Source organism: Schistocerca americana, chromosome 8, assembly GCF_021461395.2.
Source record: "Schistocerca americana isolate TAMUIC-IGC-003095 chromosome 8, iqSchAmer2.1, whole genome shotgun sequence".
Classification (NCBI taxonomy): Eukaryota; Metazoa; Arthropoda; class Insecta; order Orthoptera; family Acrididae; genus Schistocerca; species Schistocerca americana.
In genome coordinates, this window is record NC_060126.1 from 326,395,567 (window position 1) to 326,415,453 (window position 19,887).

The 19,887-nt window shown below is 40.5% G+C and overlaps 1 protein-coding gene across 1 annotated transcript in view; it reads left to right on the forward strand.

Annotated features, from left to right (window-relative positions):
• LOC124545822 (odorant receptor 43a-like) overlaps window positions 1-19,887 on the forward strand; it is a 44,848-nt gene that overhangs the window by 11,670 nt on the left and 13,291 nt on the right. The window contains exon 2 of the mRNA XM_047124775.1: window positions 2,264-2,363. Within this exon, the coding sequence (XP_046980731.1) occupies window positions 2,264-2,363 (100 nt within the window). The remainder of the gene's footprint in view (window positions 1-2,263; window positions 2,364-19,887) is intronic.

Below are 19,887 nucleotides of genomic sequence, written 5' to 3' on the forward strand. Positions count from 1 at the left end.
CTATTCATGGTAGCATATCCATGCTCTTATTTCTTTATTCAATATTAAACCTACTCCTGCATTACCCATATTTGATTTTTTATATATAGCCCTGTATTCACTTGACCAGTAGTCTTGTTCCTCCTACCACCGAACTTTACTAATTACCACCATATCTAACTTTAACCTATCCATTTCCCTTTTTAAGATTTATAACCTACTTGCCTGGTTAAGTGATCTGACATTCCACGATCTGATCCGTAGAACGCCAGTTCTGTTTCCCTTGATAACGATGTCCTCCTGAGTAGTCCCATTCCGGAGATCCAGATGGGGGACCATTTTAGCTCGAGAATATTATACCCAAGAGGACACCAACATAATTGAACCATACAGTAAAGCTGCATGCTCTCGGGAAAAGTTACAGCTGTAGTTTCCTCTTGCTTTCAGCCATTCGAAGTACCAGCACAGCAATGCCCTTTTGGTTGATGTTACAACGCCAGATCAGCCAATCATCCAGACTGTGGTCCCTACAACTAATGAAAAGGCTGCTGTCTCTCATCAGTTACCACACGTTTGTCAGGCCTCTCAAGACATACTCCTCCGTTGTGGTTGCACCTACAGTACGGCCAACTGTATCGCTGAGGCCCACAAGCCTCCCCACGAATGGCTAGGTCCATGGTTCACGGAAGGGGCGGTGGAATACGAAGTATATGGGCAGCATGTTGTCATGTTGTCACACAAAACTGCAACAAATATCCCACATTATAGCTAAAATTGTAAGTTTACATTATACCTAGCTATGTTACAGGCAAACTGCCGCATACATCACCACTGTTAGACATGTAACAAACTTTCCCACATGTCTCAATGCAAACCGAGAGTTCTTCCAGTAAGTTATGACTTTTCGCAACATGCAAAATGCTTAAATTCCTTCTGTAACCTGTGTAGTCAGCACCCTATTCACGAAGTCACTAGCCACCCCACCTTTACAATGACATCATCACGAAACCACATACAGGTTACTCGTCATGTCCACACCATGTCACACTCCGTTAGGGCAGACTCTGTGCCATCACGGTGGCATTTACATAAGTGGCTGCTAAAATACTGTACCATTAGGAGTTGTTTTGTTTCCTTGACCGGTATAATCGACATGGAAAGAGCATTGGAATACTTTACTTGTCAGTTGACAGTCGTGTCAGAGGCACCAAATTTGATGAAAATGTTTCTCTCTCTCTCTCTGGCTCTCTCTCTAGCGCTCCTTGTGTGTGTGTGTGTGTGTGTTTTGCTGACGAAGCTTACTTATTTCAGACGTGACACCCTTTCATGCAACACTTTTGATAAATACTCTTGAACATGGGGCAGAAAATTCAGATCGTTCAGATACTGTACTGACGATGTATGGCAAAGAAGATAGCTTCGGGGCTACATTGTGACTGGACGTGTCATAGTGGTGGCTGGTAAAGTACTGGTATGTTATTTGCTGTTTCCTCTCAGTGACCATCAAAAGTTCCGAGATATAAGATATAGATTCTTGGGTTGAGAATGGTGTCACAGTTAAAGTAAGCGTTGTTTGTGCATCATGGATAGGGTAATGACACTCTCATTTGATGTCAAAAATCTAAAAAAAAAAAAATTTTAACATTTTGGATCATTAAAAGTTATACTACTTACATATCATGTAGACATTCATTCGACATGATTTTCATAGCAAACATGCCATGTGAAACGGTCTGCAGACGATGTGATCATCATGTTCTACTGATAACCTGAGAAAAATCACTGAGAAACAACTTTCAAAGAGGGTGATCCTGCGATAGACGTAAGGCAGATTATTGTTCAATCTGCAGAGACGTACAATCATTTTCCTCTCCCCAATATTAGAATGAGATCAAGATAGGGAGTGGCTAAGAAGCACTGTCCATCGAGTAGCGCACAGTTGCTGGCAGATTACAACTGAGAAAATCCTTCTGGCTACGATCCAATCTAAGTCAAACTAAAATCGGCCTCGTACTTTCAGTTGAACAGTTCTGAAATTAACATTAAACTATACAGACAAACAATGTACATCTCACTTGAGGATGTGTAGACGATTCTTCTAATCCTGTCTACTGTCGTATGACTATGCTGCTTCAGATAGTGAACTATAAAATCAGCAACTACAACATTCAAAGACTCGTTCTGAAATTCAGACGATCTTTCCCAGAAGTCTTTATTCCCTTAGAGTAATTTATTCGTTGAAATTCGCATGCTTTTATTAAAAAAGATTTTCTTTCTATTCTAGGTTCGTCAAAGATCTGCAACGACTAATGGATCCCATTGCAATGACTCAGTTCGTCTTCAGTGTCCTCGCTGCGTGCGTGGCGCTCTTTCAGGCAACATACGTAAGATAATTTACTATGTTCGTGTATTAACAACTTTTTAGGTACGTGTTTCTGTACACATTATCAGTTGGGTAGCAGATACAGTGATACACAGTTTCTTAATAGAACACGTTACAGGAAAGTTGAAGACGAATTTTTTAAGAAGCACATGGTCTCTATTATCTTAGTTTCTTTGCATTTAGGTGAATAACGACAAAGACTCGTCCAGATAGGTGTGCTCAGTAGGATACTGTTTTCAGGGTTTTGGAGGGCACTATTGCACTATTGTTCCACTATTTTCTACTCTCGATGCATCGAAACTGGTGCATTGATAATAGCTAGGCACTAGCCAAAATCTGGACTTGCGAAATAAAATCTACAAAGAAATGACGACTGATTGCTGGGCTCTATAATTTATAAATCACATCACAGTCGCTGGGTGCACCCACTTGCCTAATGGAAGGTAACGTGATTAAAAATCTTGTCTTCATCGAGATTAGAACCGAAAACTAAAGTAGTTTTCCGCTTGAATGGCGAAAACTTTACCGCTTAACTAGTATACAACTGCTAATACAGAATTGGCAACGTAAACGGCGAAGTAAACTCCAGTGTCCATTGGAACGACCTTCCAGGATTCAAAACACTAATTTCTACCTGAGTGTCATCCCTTAAGCGCGAATAAATTATAATATTCGATTTAAATGACAAGAAAATATCGAGTAAACTTACCAGGAGATTCTGTACCAGTCCAGGAAACAAATCGACTATCACATAGTAGGTAAATGTAATCTACAATGCCGCATATTCTCCATTAGATACGCAGAATACATTCGTACCACACTGATGTGTATAGTCTGTTCTGTCGAAAATGTCCCACAAACAGACACCACACTGTTACTTCGATACAGCTATCGTAAATATCAAACTGCAGAGGAGAGATTAATGCTGCAATCGCACCTCGAAATAATTGGATGTCGAAAACTGAAAATTTGTACCAGATCGGGTGTCGATTTTTATTCGCATTTCTATAACTATGATTTGAGTGTAAAGCGTAGTTACGAATAATATCCAGCTGCACCGACAGCGACTCGAACATCATAATAAAGTGCATGGGAAATTACTGTAGTGGTTCTCCACCTCAGTGGCTGTCGTCGGTATTTTCGCTTTTCTGCTTTTAGCGAACTGCACTTGTTCACCGGGAGTGATTTGCTGATTTAGCGTCGTAAGACATTATTAATGTTTATGGGTAGATAAAAATCTTTTGTTATCATCTGTTCGGAAAGAGCTTGCCTTACGAAATTTATCTGACTTCAAAATGACATGAGCACTGGCTTTTGGGATAAGAGTGAAAGCATTTCGAAAACGGTGAAGTTTGTAAACTGTTCGCATGCCACCGTGGTTAAAGTATGCTGTGGGTGGTGAAATGGCGCTATCCAAAACTGGCGCCGTTGCCACTGTGAATGATAATGGGTTATAGATGACAGCGGTGAACGACGGCAGCAGAGATCCGTACGTGCGAACAGACTTGCAACTGTTGAGCAAGTGACCACCCGGATGAAACAAGGGACCACAGACACTGTCGCCTCAATTACTGTTCAGCAAACGTTGCCGGGTATGGGCTCTGCAGCAGGCTCCTGTTCAAGCCTCCATGCCGACTGCTATTCATCGGTGATATAGGCTGGACTTTGCCAGCCAGTATTACAACTGTACGTCCTCGGATTGGCGACAGGTGGCCTTTAAAGATGAACCACGTTTTATGCTCCATCGGACAGATGGCTGCTGCCTCGTACTGCATGAAACGTCTGAAAGTAAATTGTCCATGTCGGAGGGTTGTAGTTTGGGGAACGTTGTCGTAGCATTCGCTGTGTGATATCGTCAGTCAGGGATCAATACAGTCACGTATCCTTTTTCGGGAACGATGTTCACCCTACACACAATTCGTTTCTAGTTGACACAGCAGGACAATGCAATGTGTCACACAGCCCATAGTGTACATGCCTGATCGGAAGAGCAGCACGATGAGTTTACTGTACTACGATGACCACCAAACTCTCCGGATTTAAGCCCAATCGAGAATCCGTGGGTGCAACTCGATCTGGCTACTCACGCCGAGGACCTACAAACAAGAAACCTGGAGCAGCCGACCATCGCACTGGAGTTAGCATGACTCCAGATCCCTGTCGGTACGTTCCAGAACCGCACTAACTCTCTTCCGGCACATCTAGCCGCAGTTCTAGCTGCAAAAGGTAGTTAGTCAGGACAGTGTAATACACTAGCGAAATAAATCTTCACGTGCTGCCCATTTTGGGACTACTATGATTAAATCACTTATATTCCGTGTGATCCGAAATGTTTAATTTCCTGCAATTTATGGACTTTTTCTGTTCTCTCCTTTGTACGGTCTTTTTGAAACTGTTCCATTGCTAAACGGAAATACTTACGGAGGAAATGCACTACGTTTCAACCTGAAATATTTAGTTTAATTCGTCTACACTTTTTCATCTACAATCATTGTATTACCAAATGTTGAACTTTTTGAGTCATTTCACTGCTATACAAAGAGCGGGCCGCCTACTTTCCTTGCCATTTCGTCCTTCTGAATTTATCCCCTTCATGCGACCCTTATCTTTTTTGGGTAAGCAAGAGAAGATGAGCAGTTGTTTCAGGAGACCAGTTGATGAGTGCAGCATCTGTCTTTAAAGCGTTATTAACCCGTTCCAGTAGTCTCCAGGGTGAAACGAAAATGCAGTTAGTGTTGTCCATTAAGTCAGATCTGTTCACAAGAATTAAAATAGCAGTCTCTTTTCGTAATTACACATCGATTATATTCACAGCGACGCAGTGATATCTTAGAGTGTCGTTGATGGGAAACAATGAGGAATAAAATTATTAGCAAAACGCCCCAGATGCGAGATACTGCATAGAAATTCGGGCCCATGCTCACCTAGGGTAATCTCTCCTTGTTACTTTGGTTCCTCTCTGTCTTCGCTCAAATTGAGAAGCTCACAGTCTTCAGACACTTGTCTCTCTTTGGGCAAAGTAGCCTCTCTATTGACAAAGTAGTTATAATGAATAGCTATTTTTTTTCTTTTTTTTTAAATCATCAGTCTTTTGCCTGGTTTGAAGCGGCCCGCCAGGAATTCCTCTCCTGTGCTAACATCTTCATCTCAGAGTAGCACTTGCAACTAACGTCCTCAATTATTTGCTGGATGTACTCCAATCTCTGTCCTCCTCTACAGCTTTGGCCCTCTACAGCTTCCTCTAGTACCATGGAAGTCATTCCCTGATGTCTTAACAGATGTCCTATCAACTTGTCCCTTCTCTTTATCAGTCTTTTCCATATATTCCTTTCCTCTCCGATTCTGTTCAGATCCTCCTCATTCCTTACTTTATCAGTCCACCTAATTTTTAACATTCATCTGTTGCACCACATCTCAAATGCTTCGATTCTCTTCTGTTCCGGTTTTCCCAAAGACCATGTTTCACTACCATACAATGCTGTACTCCAGACGTACATTCTCAGAAATTTCTTCCTCAAGTTAAGGCCGATATTTGATACTAGTAGACTTCTCTTCGGCAGGAATGCCCTTTTTGCCATTGGTGGTCTGCTTCCGATGTCCTCCTTGCTCCGTCGGTCACTGATTATTTTACTGCCTAGGTAGCAGAATTCCTTAACTTCATATGCTTCGTGACCAGCAATACTGATGTTATGTATCTCGCTGTTCTAACTTCTACTACTTCTCATTATCTTGGTCTTTCTTTGATTTACTCTCAGTCGGTACTCTACACTCATTATACTGTCCATTCCGTTCAGCACATCGAGAAAATGTTCTTCACTTTCACTCAGGATAGCAATGTCATCAGCAAGTCGTATCAATGATATAGTCTCACCTTAATTTTAATTCCACTTCTGAACCTTTCTTTTATTTCCATCATTGCTTCCTCGATGTACAGTAGGAGCGAAAGACTACGCCCTACACCCTTTTTAATACGAGCACTTCGTTCATTGTCATCTAGTCATATTATTCCCTCTTGGCTGTTGTTCATATTCCATATGACCCGTCTCTCCCTATAGTTTACGCCAACTTTCTTCAGAATTTCGAACATGTTGCACCATTTTACATTGTCGAACGCTTTTTCCAGGTCAACAAATCGTATGAGCGTGTCTTTTCTTTAGTCTTTCTTCCATTATTAACCGAAACGTCAGAATAGCCTCTCTCGTGTCTTTACCTTTCCTGAAGCCAAACTGATCGTCATCTAGCGCATCCTTAATGTTCCTTTCCATTCTTCTGTATAGTATTCTTGTAACGAACTTGGATGCATGAGCGGTGAAGCTGACTGTGCGATAATTCTCGCACTTGTCGGCTCTTCCCATCTTCGGAGTAGTATGGATGACGCTTTTCCGATAGTCAGATGGTATGTCGTCAGACTCATACATTCTACACACCAACGTGAATAGTCATTTTGTTGCCACCTCCCCCAATGATTTCAGAAATTCTGGTGGAATGTTATCTATCCCTTCTGCCTTATTTTACCAAGTCCTCCAAAGCTCTTTTAAATTCTGTTTCTAACTCAGGATCCCCTATCTCTTCTGAATCGACTCCTGTTTCTTCTTCTATCAGATCAGGCAAACATTCCCCCTCATAGAGGCCTTCAGTGTATTCTCTCCATCTGTCAGCTCTCTCCTTTGCATTTAACAGTGGAATTCCCGTTCCACTCTTAATGTTATCACCCTTGCATTTAATGTCACCGAAAGCTGTTTTGACTTCCCTGTATGCTGAGTCTGTCATTTCGGCAATCATTTCTTTTCCGATGTCTTCACATTTTTCCTGCAGCCATTTCATCTTAGCTTCCCTGCACATCCTATTTATTTCATTTCTCGGCGACTTGTATTTCTGTATTCATGAGTTTCCGGAACATTTTTGTGCTTGCTCCTTTCATCGATTAATTGAAGTATTTCTTCTGTTACCCATGGTTCCTTCGCAGTTACCTTCTTTGTACCTATGTTTCCTTTCCAAACTTTTGTAGTGGCCCTTTTTAGAGATGTTAATTCCTCTTCAACAGTAGCGCCTACTGCGCTATTTCTTATTGCTGTATCTATAGCTTTAGACAACTTCAAGCGTATCTCGTCATTCGTTAGTACTTCCGTATCCCACTTGTTTGCGTATTGACTCTTCCTGACTCTTAAACAACATCCTACTCTTCATCACTACTATACTGTAATCTGAGTCTATATCAGCCCCTAGGACGCCTTAGAATCCAGATTCTGATTTCGGAATCTCTGTCCGACCAAGATGTAATCTAATAGAAATCTTTCCGTACCACTCGACCTTTTCCAAGCATACCTCCTTCTCTTGAACATAGTATTCGCCATTACTAGCTGAAACTTGTTACAGAACTCAATTGATCTTTTTCCTCTCTCATTACTTGTCCCAAGCACATATTCTCCTGTAACCTTTCCTTCTACTCTTTCCACTACAACTCCATTCCAGTCTCCCATGACTCTTAGATTTTGATAACCCTTTATATACGGTATTAACCTTTCAATATCGTCATACACTTTCTCTATCTCTTCATCTTCAGCTTGCGACGTCGGCATGTATACTTGAACTATCGTTTTCGGTTTCGGTTTTGCTGCCGATTCTGATGAGACCAAGCCTATCATTTACTTGTTGACAGTAACACTCTCCGTGCCCTACCTTCCTATTCATAACGAATGCTACTCCCGTTGTACCATTTTCTGCTGCTGTTTATATTACCCTACACTCATCTGACCACAAATCTTTGTCTTCTTTCACCTTCACTTCACTGACCCCTGTTATATCTAGACTGAGCCTTTGCATTTTCCTTTTCAGATTTTCTAGTTTCCTATTACGTTCAAGTTTCTGACATTCCATGCCTCGACTAGTAGAACGTTATCCTTTCGTTGATTATTCAATCTTTTTCTCGTGGTAACCTGTAACCTCCCCCTTGGCAGTCCCCTCCTGGACATCCGAATGGGGGACTATTCCGGAATCTCTTGTCAATGGAGAGATCATCATGACACTGCTTCAATTACAGGTCACATGTCCTGTGGATACACGTTACGTGTCTTTAATGCAGAGGTTTCCATTGCCTTCTGCATCGTCATGTCGTTGATCATTGCTGACTCTTTCCCCTTTAGGGTCAGTTTCCCACCCCTACCTCTGTCTGCTCCTCCACCCTCTTTGACAGAATGAGGAGTGACTTCTTATGCCGGAAGTCTTCGGCCGCCAATGTTGATTATTAATCAAAATTTAAGCAGCGGCGGGATTCGAACCCAGGACCGAAGATGTTTTCAGATTATGAATCTGGGTGCTAATTTTAGTGGGTAATATTTTTGGTTCGTTTGATTTTTATAGAACGAGTGACAGTTTTATTTAAGAATGACATATTCGACGCATTACTGTCAGTACTTCCTTATTTCATATTCTCACCACAACTGCTTCTACTTTCAGTTTATTAGGTGTTGAAATAGAACTTGTTCAATTATTTTCGGTACTTTTGAGTCGTATTTTCTTCATTGTGTGCTTTCGTGATTTGAAAATATGTTTTTCTATATCAAATCTGATTAGAGAACGAGAACACCCATGATATATGCAATGCTCAAGAAACCGACAAAGAAGTGTATATAGCAAGAGAAAGATAGGTCAACAGCGAGTCGAATACAGCAATAATAAATAGTGGGAAGGTATTTTTGTAGAGGTAGATAATTGTATAGGGAGTTTATGAGCGAATAAAGCTTGGAAATGCATTAAGAATCTTATGGCTCACAATAAGGAGACCGTTAGAGCAGGTCTAATAAGGGTCCAGGATAAAGAAATTATTACCAGAATCTTTTCTCTCAGAATGCTGCAGACATCCAAGGAGAACACACAAGTTGAAACCTAACAAGACAAAGAAGAAATGATAGCATCAGAGTAGGTAACGAGAAGTGTTAACGGACTGAGAGATGAAAAAATCTTCTCGGCTAGAAATGGGAACAATGAACTGCTAAAGGTAGCAACGAATATTTTAGGGGAATTCCTTGCAATTATATACACAAAATTCTTAAATGGTTAAAATCCGCGTCTTAAATAGGAGACGGTAGCTACACAAGTGTTTAAGAAAGAATTCAGTAAGGATTGTAGAGTTATGAATATACAAGTGTAATTAATTCTGTGGCAGGGTTCTATGCACTAGTGTTAATAAACAGAATTGAAGAACATTCAGAAAATCATAGCAAAATGGGTTCAAGGTCGGTCGGTATTTTCTTGACCTTATGTGTCTACTTTAACGAGTAACAAAAAGGCGTGTTTAAGAGGTCGAACAGTGCATTTCACATTCGCTGACCTAGAGAAGGCCTGTAACACAGCGGCGGTAAATAAATTGTGGCTGATGACGAGAAGCGTTGGTATCTCAGTGCCCTACAGTCACAGTGGATGCACGAGGTATGTGAAAGTGCGGAATTTGTTATTAGAAAAATTACGGATTAGGAAAGGGGTTTGACAAGGCTGTTCACTGGCTTCACTGATGTTTAAAATTTGTATCAAAGGTGTTAAAGAAGTAAATGTTGCCCCATTGGAATGACAGTAGCAGTTTTTACTCCCACTTGCAGCCTGAGTAAAGAGGGCTCTCGGTAAAATGTGGCTGTCAGAAGTTGTCATTTACCGCAGGGGAGCTGCGGACTGTGCGCTGTCTTCAGAGGAATGACAATATGTTAGGTATGGGGTAGTTTCGATCGCAAGAATGTCTACTTAATATCACAGTGCCTGAAGTGAGGAGTAGCTCGTTTAAAGTTGATTAGAAACAGGCTGATTGTTGGATTAGGGACTTCAAAGAGAAGGTCAAACATACCATTATCAATTTACTACACGTCAGTGCAGGTTGACTAGCTACGTGTAGAACGTATAGATATTCAGTATGACAGGCAGTTGTATGATAAGATTCATAATAAAATAATTCTTGTAGACTCGTATAAAAATGTTATTCAACATACATTTTCACAACGTCAGAAGTTTGCAGATTCGATTATGACGATGTCTGGACCTACATATTTGTGTGACCAACGATTCTCCCCGATGAGGAGAACAAAATCTATGCACAGAAGCTCACTGAAAGACTTTAGATTAAAAGCTTATGGTCTCATAAAGTGGTACCAAACACTGGAGCTTCAGTAAAAAGCTAAATAAGTAGTATCTATGTGTCATGCACGGTTTTTATGTTTAACCCGTGAATAAAATAGTGACGAAATACATGCTCATATCAAATTCAACTTCGTCCGAAAAGACCTCCATCATAAGGCTGTATCAGTCGTAACAAATCTTATGTTTCGTATTTAGCTGCCCCACGTTCTTTACCACCTCAGTTAAAAGAAATGCAAATTTCATTACTTCACTTCATTGTGATATGCTGTCAAAGCAACAGACATAGGAAAGAAATTTGGCACGAAAGGCATGTGACGGCGCGGTCTATGTGCTATGGAAGCTGTTCCTAGAACATGACGTGTTTAAAAATAAACGCTATCGTAAATATTATTGTTTTCTCTACTTATGATTACACCTGACAATGGAAACGGTGTACGAGATATTAAAAATAAGATTGGACAAGGGATGCATTACTGGACAGTGTAACCTGCATCATTTGGAGATACAAGAGTACCGACAAAATTAATAAGATTATATAATAAACAATGATGGAAGCCACGTGGGCAAGAAATCTGATAAATAAGGGGATAAACACTACACTTATTATCCATGGAAAACTGATTACTGGAACGAAATGCTGGAGTCACCAAGATTAGGTCACCAAGATTGGAACAATTCAGTAACGAAGAAAACAGAAAAGTTATGGATATCGAATGGAGCACGAAGACGGTATTAGAAGGAACAAACTGCTATGGTATGTCCGTGTACGAGGTGTCTCAAATCTTTTGGGGCAAATTGAAACATATCATAGGGGGTCTGCAACCGATTATATTCAGATAGGCAGCCAAATTCGGAAATGAATATTTATTGTGTTGACATACACATCGTACACCACGTAACAACAGCGTAGCTCACTGTAATTTTTAAAGTGGCGAACGCCAGCCTCGGTGCACGCAAGACAACGGCGCATGCAGTTTTCCCACACTCTCCGCAATATCTCCGGTGTCTGTTGTACCAGCAGACAGGCAACTCCGACCCTAGCAAGCAGGCCTTTATTCGTTTCATAGACCAACGTCTTGACTTAAACCCAGAAGAACAAATACAGAGATGTGAGAAACGGTGATCGCACTGGCCATGAGACAGGATCTCCCCTTCCAATCCAACAATGAGGGTACATGCTGTTCAGGTGCTTGCTGACATTAATATCGATATGGGATGCTGCACCATCGTGTTGAAATAACTCCCTTTCATGAACAACGAGGGGTACAGTCACCAATAACTATGGTAGCCCATCTTGTAACGTGGACTAGTGAAACGGGGAGACAGCAAACAGGGGCTGTTTGATCAGGGGTATACGCTGTTTATCACCTACTGTCTGTTCCAGTGTACAACAGACATTCGGGATCCTTGACAGACTGGGACAGAACTGCATGAGCCTTTGCAAACATGCATTTAGATTGACGGTCGTCGCTTTGAGCAGTTAGTTTGACTTTTGTTGTTGTGCAGTGTACGCTGTGTATGTCCGTAGCACAAAAAATAGTCATTTCCAACAATTGGCTCCCTATCTCAATTTTAATCCACTACATTTGTTTCAATTTGACCCAAATTGTTTGAGACACCCTGTAGAACGAATGGCTGTTTGGGTACGCGTGCTTACTACCTCTGCCCGTGGTGCTCATTGCCGACTGGCACATGAGCTAGAATATGGTAGCCTAGAACAGAAAGGAAGGGAGATCAGCGTTCAGCAGCATCCCATCGGCCATTAGACAATTAGAATCGGAGCCAAAGCTCGGATTAAGGAAGAATGGGGAAGGACGTCAGCCGTGCCCTTTCAAAGGAACACTTCCGGCATTTACCTTAAACGAAGTAGGGCAATAACGGGAAACATAAAACTGCAAAGCCGTACGGGTTTGAACAACCTTCCTCCCGAATGCGAGTTCAGTGTACTGCCTGCCCCAGAGGATGGTTGACAGATACAGAGGACCTATAGGACCTATGAATCGGGAATCGAGGGAACAGGGAAGACTGTAAACTATGAAGGTTGAGAAGTGAAGAACAGCATTAGCTGTCATCAACACACGAATGTAAATATATTCATGTACGTCTACATACATACTATGCAAGCCATAGTCCTATTAGTAATCATATTTCCTATTCCACTCGCAAATGTTGCAAGGGAAAAACGATAGTCTATATGCCTCCGTACCAGCCCTAATTTCCCATACGCTATCTTCGCGGTCCTTATGCGGAATGTACTTTGGCAGCAGTACAACTGATCTGTAATCAGCCTCAAATATCGGCTCTCAAACTATTGAAAGAATATAATCTTCCTTCTAAGGAATCCCATTTGAGTTCAGGGAAGCGTCGCCGCAATATTTTCCGTACTGATAGAAGCCCTTAGTAACAAATCTAGCAGCACACCTTTGAATTGATTCGATATCATCCTTTAATCCGATCTGGTAGGGATCCCACACACTTGAGCCGTACTCAAGAGCGGGTCATAAACTAGTCTTTTATAAGAGGTCTCTCATGCAAATAAACCACACTTTCCTAAAATTCTCCCAATAAACCGAAGTCCACTATTCACCATTCCTACCATCGTCCGTAAGTGCTCGTTCCATTTCATATCATCTGTAACATTACGTCTAGATATTTAATCCACGCTACAGTGAGAAACAGCACACTACCAATGTTACATTCGAATATTACGGTTGTGTTTTTCTTACTCATCTGCATCAACGTATATTTTCTACATTTAGAGCAAGCTGCCACTCATCATATTAACTAGAAATTTTATCTGAGTCATCTTGTATCCTCCTACAGTCCCTCAACGACGATACCTTCCCGCTCACCATAGCATCATCAGCTAACAGCCTCAGAGAGAAGAACTGAGTTTATTCCAGTGGTTTATGACTTTAGAAATCCAAAAATGGAGGAATACTGTCAGAGCTTTCCCGACAGCTGCATGTTCGGAACTCTATGATTAGCGATTTTATTGTCAGGTCTTTCGTCTGTGATGCACAAAGCTCATATGTCGTTCTCACAGATGGAAGAAACAAAATAACGTCCTTTGACGAACCCTACCAACAATACAAATACTTTCGGCGGCAATTTTCTACAGTTTGCGGAACTCACAGTACGTCCATGAAACGGTCGCATGTGAGTTGGTGGCATGGTAAAGGCCCATACCTACCCGCCTTCCAGTTCATATCCACCGTGGTGACTTGTGACTTTTCTTTCAAATGCCTATGCTACCCCTAATTAAAGATCTCACTACCTATGAAAATAGATTCCAGACACAGCGTAAGGTGCTGACCTAACAACATAAGTACCAACAGGCGTCCGCAACTTGTCGTGACTGAGGCTAAGCTCAGTGCCCACCACAAAGCGAAGAATGAAGATTAGGGTTACATGTAACCAGCGAATTAGCTCTATGGTCAAATAAAAGTTTGGAAGTTATCTTCAAGTAATGAAATTTAATCAACCGAATACCATTAACATGTGATGGAATTCATAATGAATGATGCAATGTGGTACATCAGTATCGTTATCGTAATGACAGTATGTTCCACGAATCGAACTTAGTTTCCCCAGGACATTGTTACAAGCTAAATAGGCAATCTCAGGCTCCTAACATTTTCATTTCAATTCAGATTTGAACTAATATATATATATATATATATATATATATATATATATATATATATATATATATGAGGTCAAATCTGCATTTAATATATTCCCTTGGATATGTTGTTGACCTCTGAATGTTTACACCAACCTTTTAACAGTATTTTTGTTAACCTGAATATGTTATCATTGTTGTTTTTTACACAGACCTCTGAAGATGGTGTAATGGGACACCGAAACTGGTTGGGTAAATACAGTAAATGGAAAGATACAGCTGCAGGTGATTTAACTTTCCTGTCTACTGAACAGGCGAAGTCCTTGGAAGGATATATTACAAGGATGGACATTCAGATATTTGTAATATGTCTCCACAAAAACGGAAAGGTGGTCATGGGCTCATAAAACCAACAGCAATACTTTCTTGCACATTCATCAATAATCGAGATATAGGTATCAAATTTGTTTTGTAATAGAGCTTGGCCACTTTTGACGTCACAAAAACAGATCTCGGTGAGATAAATGCAGTAATATAAGCAGTTTGTTGATCTAACAGGAAATCACGCAGCACAAGTAATGCTGCTGCTGATAAAGGATTTAAACAGACTGCACGTCTAAGCTCATCACTGTCTTATTCACCTATCTGTACAGAATCTGTCTGTCCCAACTGTGTGCGTCTCGAGTTAATCGTGTGTAGAAACGTGAAAACATATTATAAACGTTTACATAAAGTGTATTTTATTTATTTGATTTATTTACACGTCAAGTTCCGTAGGACAAAATTGAGAAGCAAATCTCCAAGGTCATGGAACGTGTCAGTACATTAAATTACAACATAAAAGTAATAACAGATAAAAATAATATAATTCTGATGCGGAAAATGTCAATCCATAACTTTAAGTAAATGCAATCAGTTATACAACAAGAATCAGCTTAATTTTTCAAGGAACTACTCGACAGAAAAGAAGGAGTTACCTTAAGGAAACTCTTCAGTTTCGATTTGAAAGCGTGTGGATTGCTGCTAAGACTTCTGAATTCTAGTGGTAGCTTACTGAAAATCTATGCAGCAGTATACTGCACACCTTTGTGCACAAGATTTAAGGAAGTCCGATTCAAACGCGGGTTTTATTTCTGCCGGGTATTAACTGAGTGAAAGTTGCTTATTCTTGGGAATAAGCTAATACTGTTAACAAGAAAAGACACTAAGGAATATATATATATGTTGACAAGCCAATGTCAAAATACCCAGATTCGCAAACAGGTGTCGAAAAGAGGTTCTTGAAGTTACACCATTTATTGCCTAAACCACCCGTTTCTGAGCCAAAAATATCCTTTTAGAATGGGAAAATTTACCCTGAACTATAATACCATCCGACATAAGTGAATGAAAAAGTAGATTAATTTTCGTGTCGAATGACCACTCATGTCAGATACCTTTCGAATAGTAAAAATGGCAGCATTAAGTCTTTGAACAAGACCATGAATGTAGGGTTTCCATGACAGTTTACTATCTGAACAAATAGAAATTAGAACTGTTCAGTTTCACTAATCACTTGCCCAGTCTATGGAATTAAAACGTCACGGATTTGTAGAACTGTGTGTTAGAAACTAAAAATTGAGTCTTACTGTGATTTAATGTTACTTTATTTTCTAGAAGCCTTGATCTTAGGTCATGAAACCGAGCCATTGTCGCACACAATATCCTTTACTATCAAGCAAGTGTCATCAGCAAACAGATATATTTTAGACTTACCAACAGTACCAGAGGGTATATCATTTATATAAATAAGGAACAAGAGTGGCCCCAACACTGATCCCTGGAGCATCCCCCACTTGACCAAATCCTACTCAGACCCCACATCACAGCCATTCTCAACATTGTGAATAATGATCATTTGCTGTCTGTTGCTAAAGTAAGAGGTGAACCAATTGTGAGCTAATCCCTGTATTCTGTAATGGTCCAACTTCTGGAGCATTATTTTGTGATAAACATTATCGAACACTTAACTGAAATAAAAAATACGCATAGCGCTCGAAACTTTTTGTTCAATCCATCCAGTACCTCACAGAGAAAAGAGAATGTAGCATTTACAGTTATATAAACTGCTTTTGAAGCCAAACAGTACATTTGATAGCAAATCGTGGGATATAAAATGATAAAATATCCTTATATTCACAGCCTTTTCAATAACTTTAGGAAACACTGAGGGCATAGAAATAGGTCTCAAATTGTCTACATTATCCCTTTCTCCTGTTCTATAAAGCGGCTTTACTACTGAGTACTTCAATCATTCAGGAAACTGACTACACCTAAAGGAAACATTACAAATATGGCTAAATACAGGGCTAACATATGCAACATAGTACTTTAATTTTCTGCTAGGCACTCCATCATATCCATTAGAGTCCTTAGTCTTCAGTGATTTAGTTATAGACTCAATCCCCACCTTGTCAGTATCACAGGGGAGTATTTCAGACGTCAATCTCGGAAAGGCGTTTGCCAAGGAAGTTATATAATACCCTGTAGAAACTGAATTTTTATTTAATTCACCAGCAAATGCTCAGAAAGTGATTATCAATTACTGTACTTATATCTGATTTATCAGTAACAGAAATATTTTTACTACCAACTGACTTTATATCATCGATCTTGTGCTGCTGGCCAGACACTTCCCTCACAACTGGCCATATGTTTTAATTTTATCTTGTGAATTAGCTATTCTATTTGCATACCACAAACACTTTGCCCTCCTAATAACATTTTTAAGCTCCTTACAATACGGTTTGTCATGGGCTACAGCAGATTGATTGTGACTGCTTCTAACATTTTTATGTGATTCCCGCTTTGTTCTACATGATATCCTTATCCCACCAGTCAGCCACCCAGCATGCCTATTACTGCTAGTACCCCGTTTACAACGTTCTAATGGGAAGCAACTCTCAAAGAGCATGAGAAATGTTTTGAGGAAAGCATTATATTTGTCATCTACGTTATTGGCACTATAAACATCCTGCCACTCTTGTTCCTTGACAAGGTTTAAAAAAGCTCTCAATCGCTGTTGGATTCACTTTTCTTTGTAATTTGTAATTATATGTGACATTCGTTTGAGTACAATAGCCTTTTACTGTTAAAATGTGTGCATTATGGTCTGAAAGGCCACTCACCCTTTTACTAACTGAATACCAACTAGTAATGAAGAATGAATAAAAATATTGTCTATGGCTGCGCTAGCTGGAAAAAATACTGTCTGCATCAGAGCTTACGAATTTAGTAAACCTAACAACATCCTATTTCTTGCACAATCGTATACAAAATTTATATTGAAGTCGCCACATATAACTAATTTTTGGTACTTCCTACAAAGTGAATTAACAACCCTCTCTAGCTTGAACAAAAATGCTCTAAAGTCAAAGTTCTATAAACAACAACAATTAAAAGTTTAGTTTCAGAAAATTCAACTGACCCTGCACAACATTCAAATATCTGTTCAGTGCAGTGGCATGATACTTCTATGGACTCAAATGAAATAGTGTTTTTACGCCCATAGCCACTCCCCCCCTCCACCCCCCTCACAAGAAACTTCTTAAGAAACAATTAATATGTATCCTGGTAAAGGAACCCGCCAGTCACGTCGATTAAATATTTGGGCGTAACATTGCAGAGCGATATGAAGTGGGACAGGCATGTAATGGCAGTTGTGGGGAAAGCGGATAGTCGTCTTCGGTTCATTGGTAGAATTTTGGGAAGATGTGGTTCTTCTTTAAAGGAGACCGCTTATAAAACACTAATACGACCTATTCTTGAGTACTGCTCGAGTGTTTGGGATCCCTATCAGGTCTAATTGAGGGAGGACATAGAAGCAATTCAGAGGCGGGCTGCTAGATATGTTACTGGTAGGTTTGATCATCACGCGAGTGTTACCGAAAGGCTTTAGGAACTCGGGTGGGAGTCTCGAGGAAAGGAGGCATTCTTTTCGTGAATCGCTACTGAGGAAATTTCGAGAACCAGCATTTGAGGCTGACTGTAGTACAAAGTTTACTGCCGCCAACTTATATTTTGCGGAAAGAGTACAAAGATAAGATAAGAGAGATTAGGGCTCGTACAGAGGCATATAGCCAGTCATTTTTCCCGCGTTCTGTTTGGGAGTGGAACAGGGAGAGAAGATGCTAGTTGTGATATGAGGTACCCTCCGCCACGCACCGTATGGTGGATTGCGGAGTATGTATGTAGATGTAGATTTAGGCCGATCATGACGCTGAAACAGTTGCGCGAAATGTACATTAGAGCTACCAGTTTGAGTGGCTACTTTTACCAGGTCACCACCTACATCATATTCCCCGTCCCTCTAAAGACTGTTCCCTGCTCCACCCACTATTACTACCTGATCCTCGTTCGTAAAATTTCTACATAAATTCCCTACGCTGACAGTCACCTGAGCCAACCCTGCACTAGGCTTCACAGTGCTGGTAACCACGTATTCACTCCCCAACACTTCCTACAACTGCTGGCCCACATCTCTATGAAGGAATGGCCCACATCCCCATGAAGAGCTTACTCAAGTAAACCGACTAGAATGGTCTGCTTTAACTACTTGTATCGAGCAAGATGAGAATGCCTGGGACCATTAGAGACTTTTGTATCGTGGCAGGAACGTACCTCAGGTGATCGATGACCATATGATGTGACAAGCTCGAACACCAATTTCTCTATCACCTTGTGGGCACAAGGCCAAGGAGGGCTTCTGCTTGCTAAAAACCAAGAGGTGGAGCAACATGATACTGAATTCTCCCCAGGAGAAGATATTTAATTCATAGATGTGCTGAGATGGAGCCTTTCGGTCAGACGGCCATTAGTTTGAGTTTTATTTTATGTTTATAAAGCAGTAAAGTTATCTGTTTTTCCTTTAGGCTTCTTCTTTAGCATCCTGACCTTTCTTCAATCGACACCAAGCAATGTGGCGCAACAGTTAGCACACTGGAGTCCCGTTCAGGAGGACGACAGTTCATACCCCCATCCCGCCATCCAGAGTTACATTTGTCATGATCTCCCTAATTTGCTCCAGGCAATTGCCGGGACGGTTCCTTTGAAAGGGCTTTGCCGATTTCCTACCCCATACTTACCTTATGTGATGGGACAGATGACCTCACTGTTTTGTCTCCTCCCTCAATTCAAGCAATCAACCAACCCTCAGTCAACGTCCTTGCACTTTCACAGATATATAGAGGCCACAAAACTTATTTTAACCAGCTCATGTGGTAGCTGCCACTATGTATTTGTAGTATCACAGTTTGTGTAACTGTCATTTGTTTGCAGTATTCCGTACCAAATGAAATGGAAAAATATATTCACCTGTCGACACGTTGCCCCGTTACGGACAAATTAAGTTAATTTTGGAAGTCGTGGATCTTCATTTCCTTTTACTTTTATACTGTCTGATTGCTGACATTGTCTAAGTATTCATTCTGCCAATTTTCTATGAGAAACGGAAACAAATATGAGCTCTATTTGTAATGAAATTCTGAAAGAAATTCACTTCCACACATTCATGAAAGCACCTTTGAAATTATGAAATAGTCGTATAAAGAAATATGCGTAATGTACCAATGTATAAGTGCAGTAACCTAAATAAGAAGCATGATCGCGACAATTTCTGCCTCACGTGTCCACAACGCGGGTTTTGTAAACCTCTCTATTTCAACACCTCTTCATAGCTGTATAGATGGCTAATATTTTGTCCTACAGCTGTTAGCACTTCGGAGTTGAATTCTGTCAA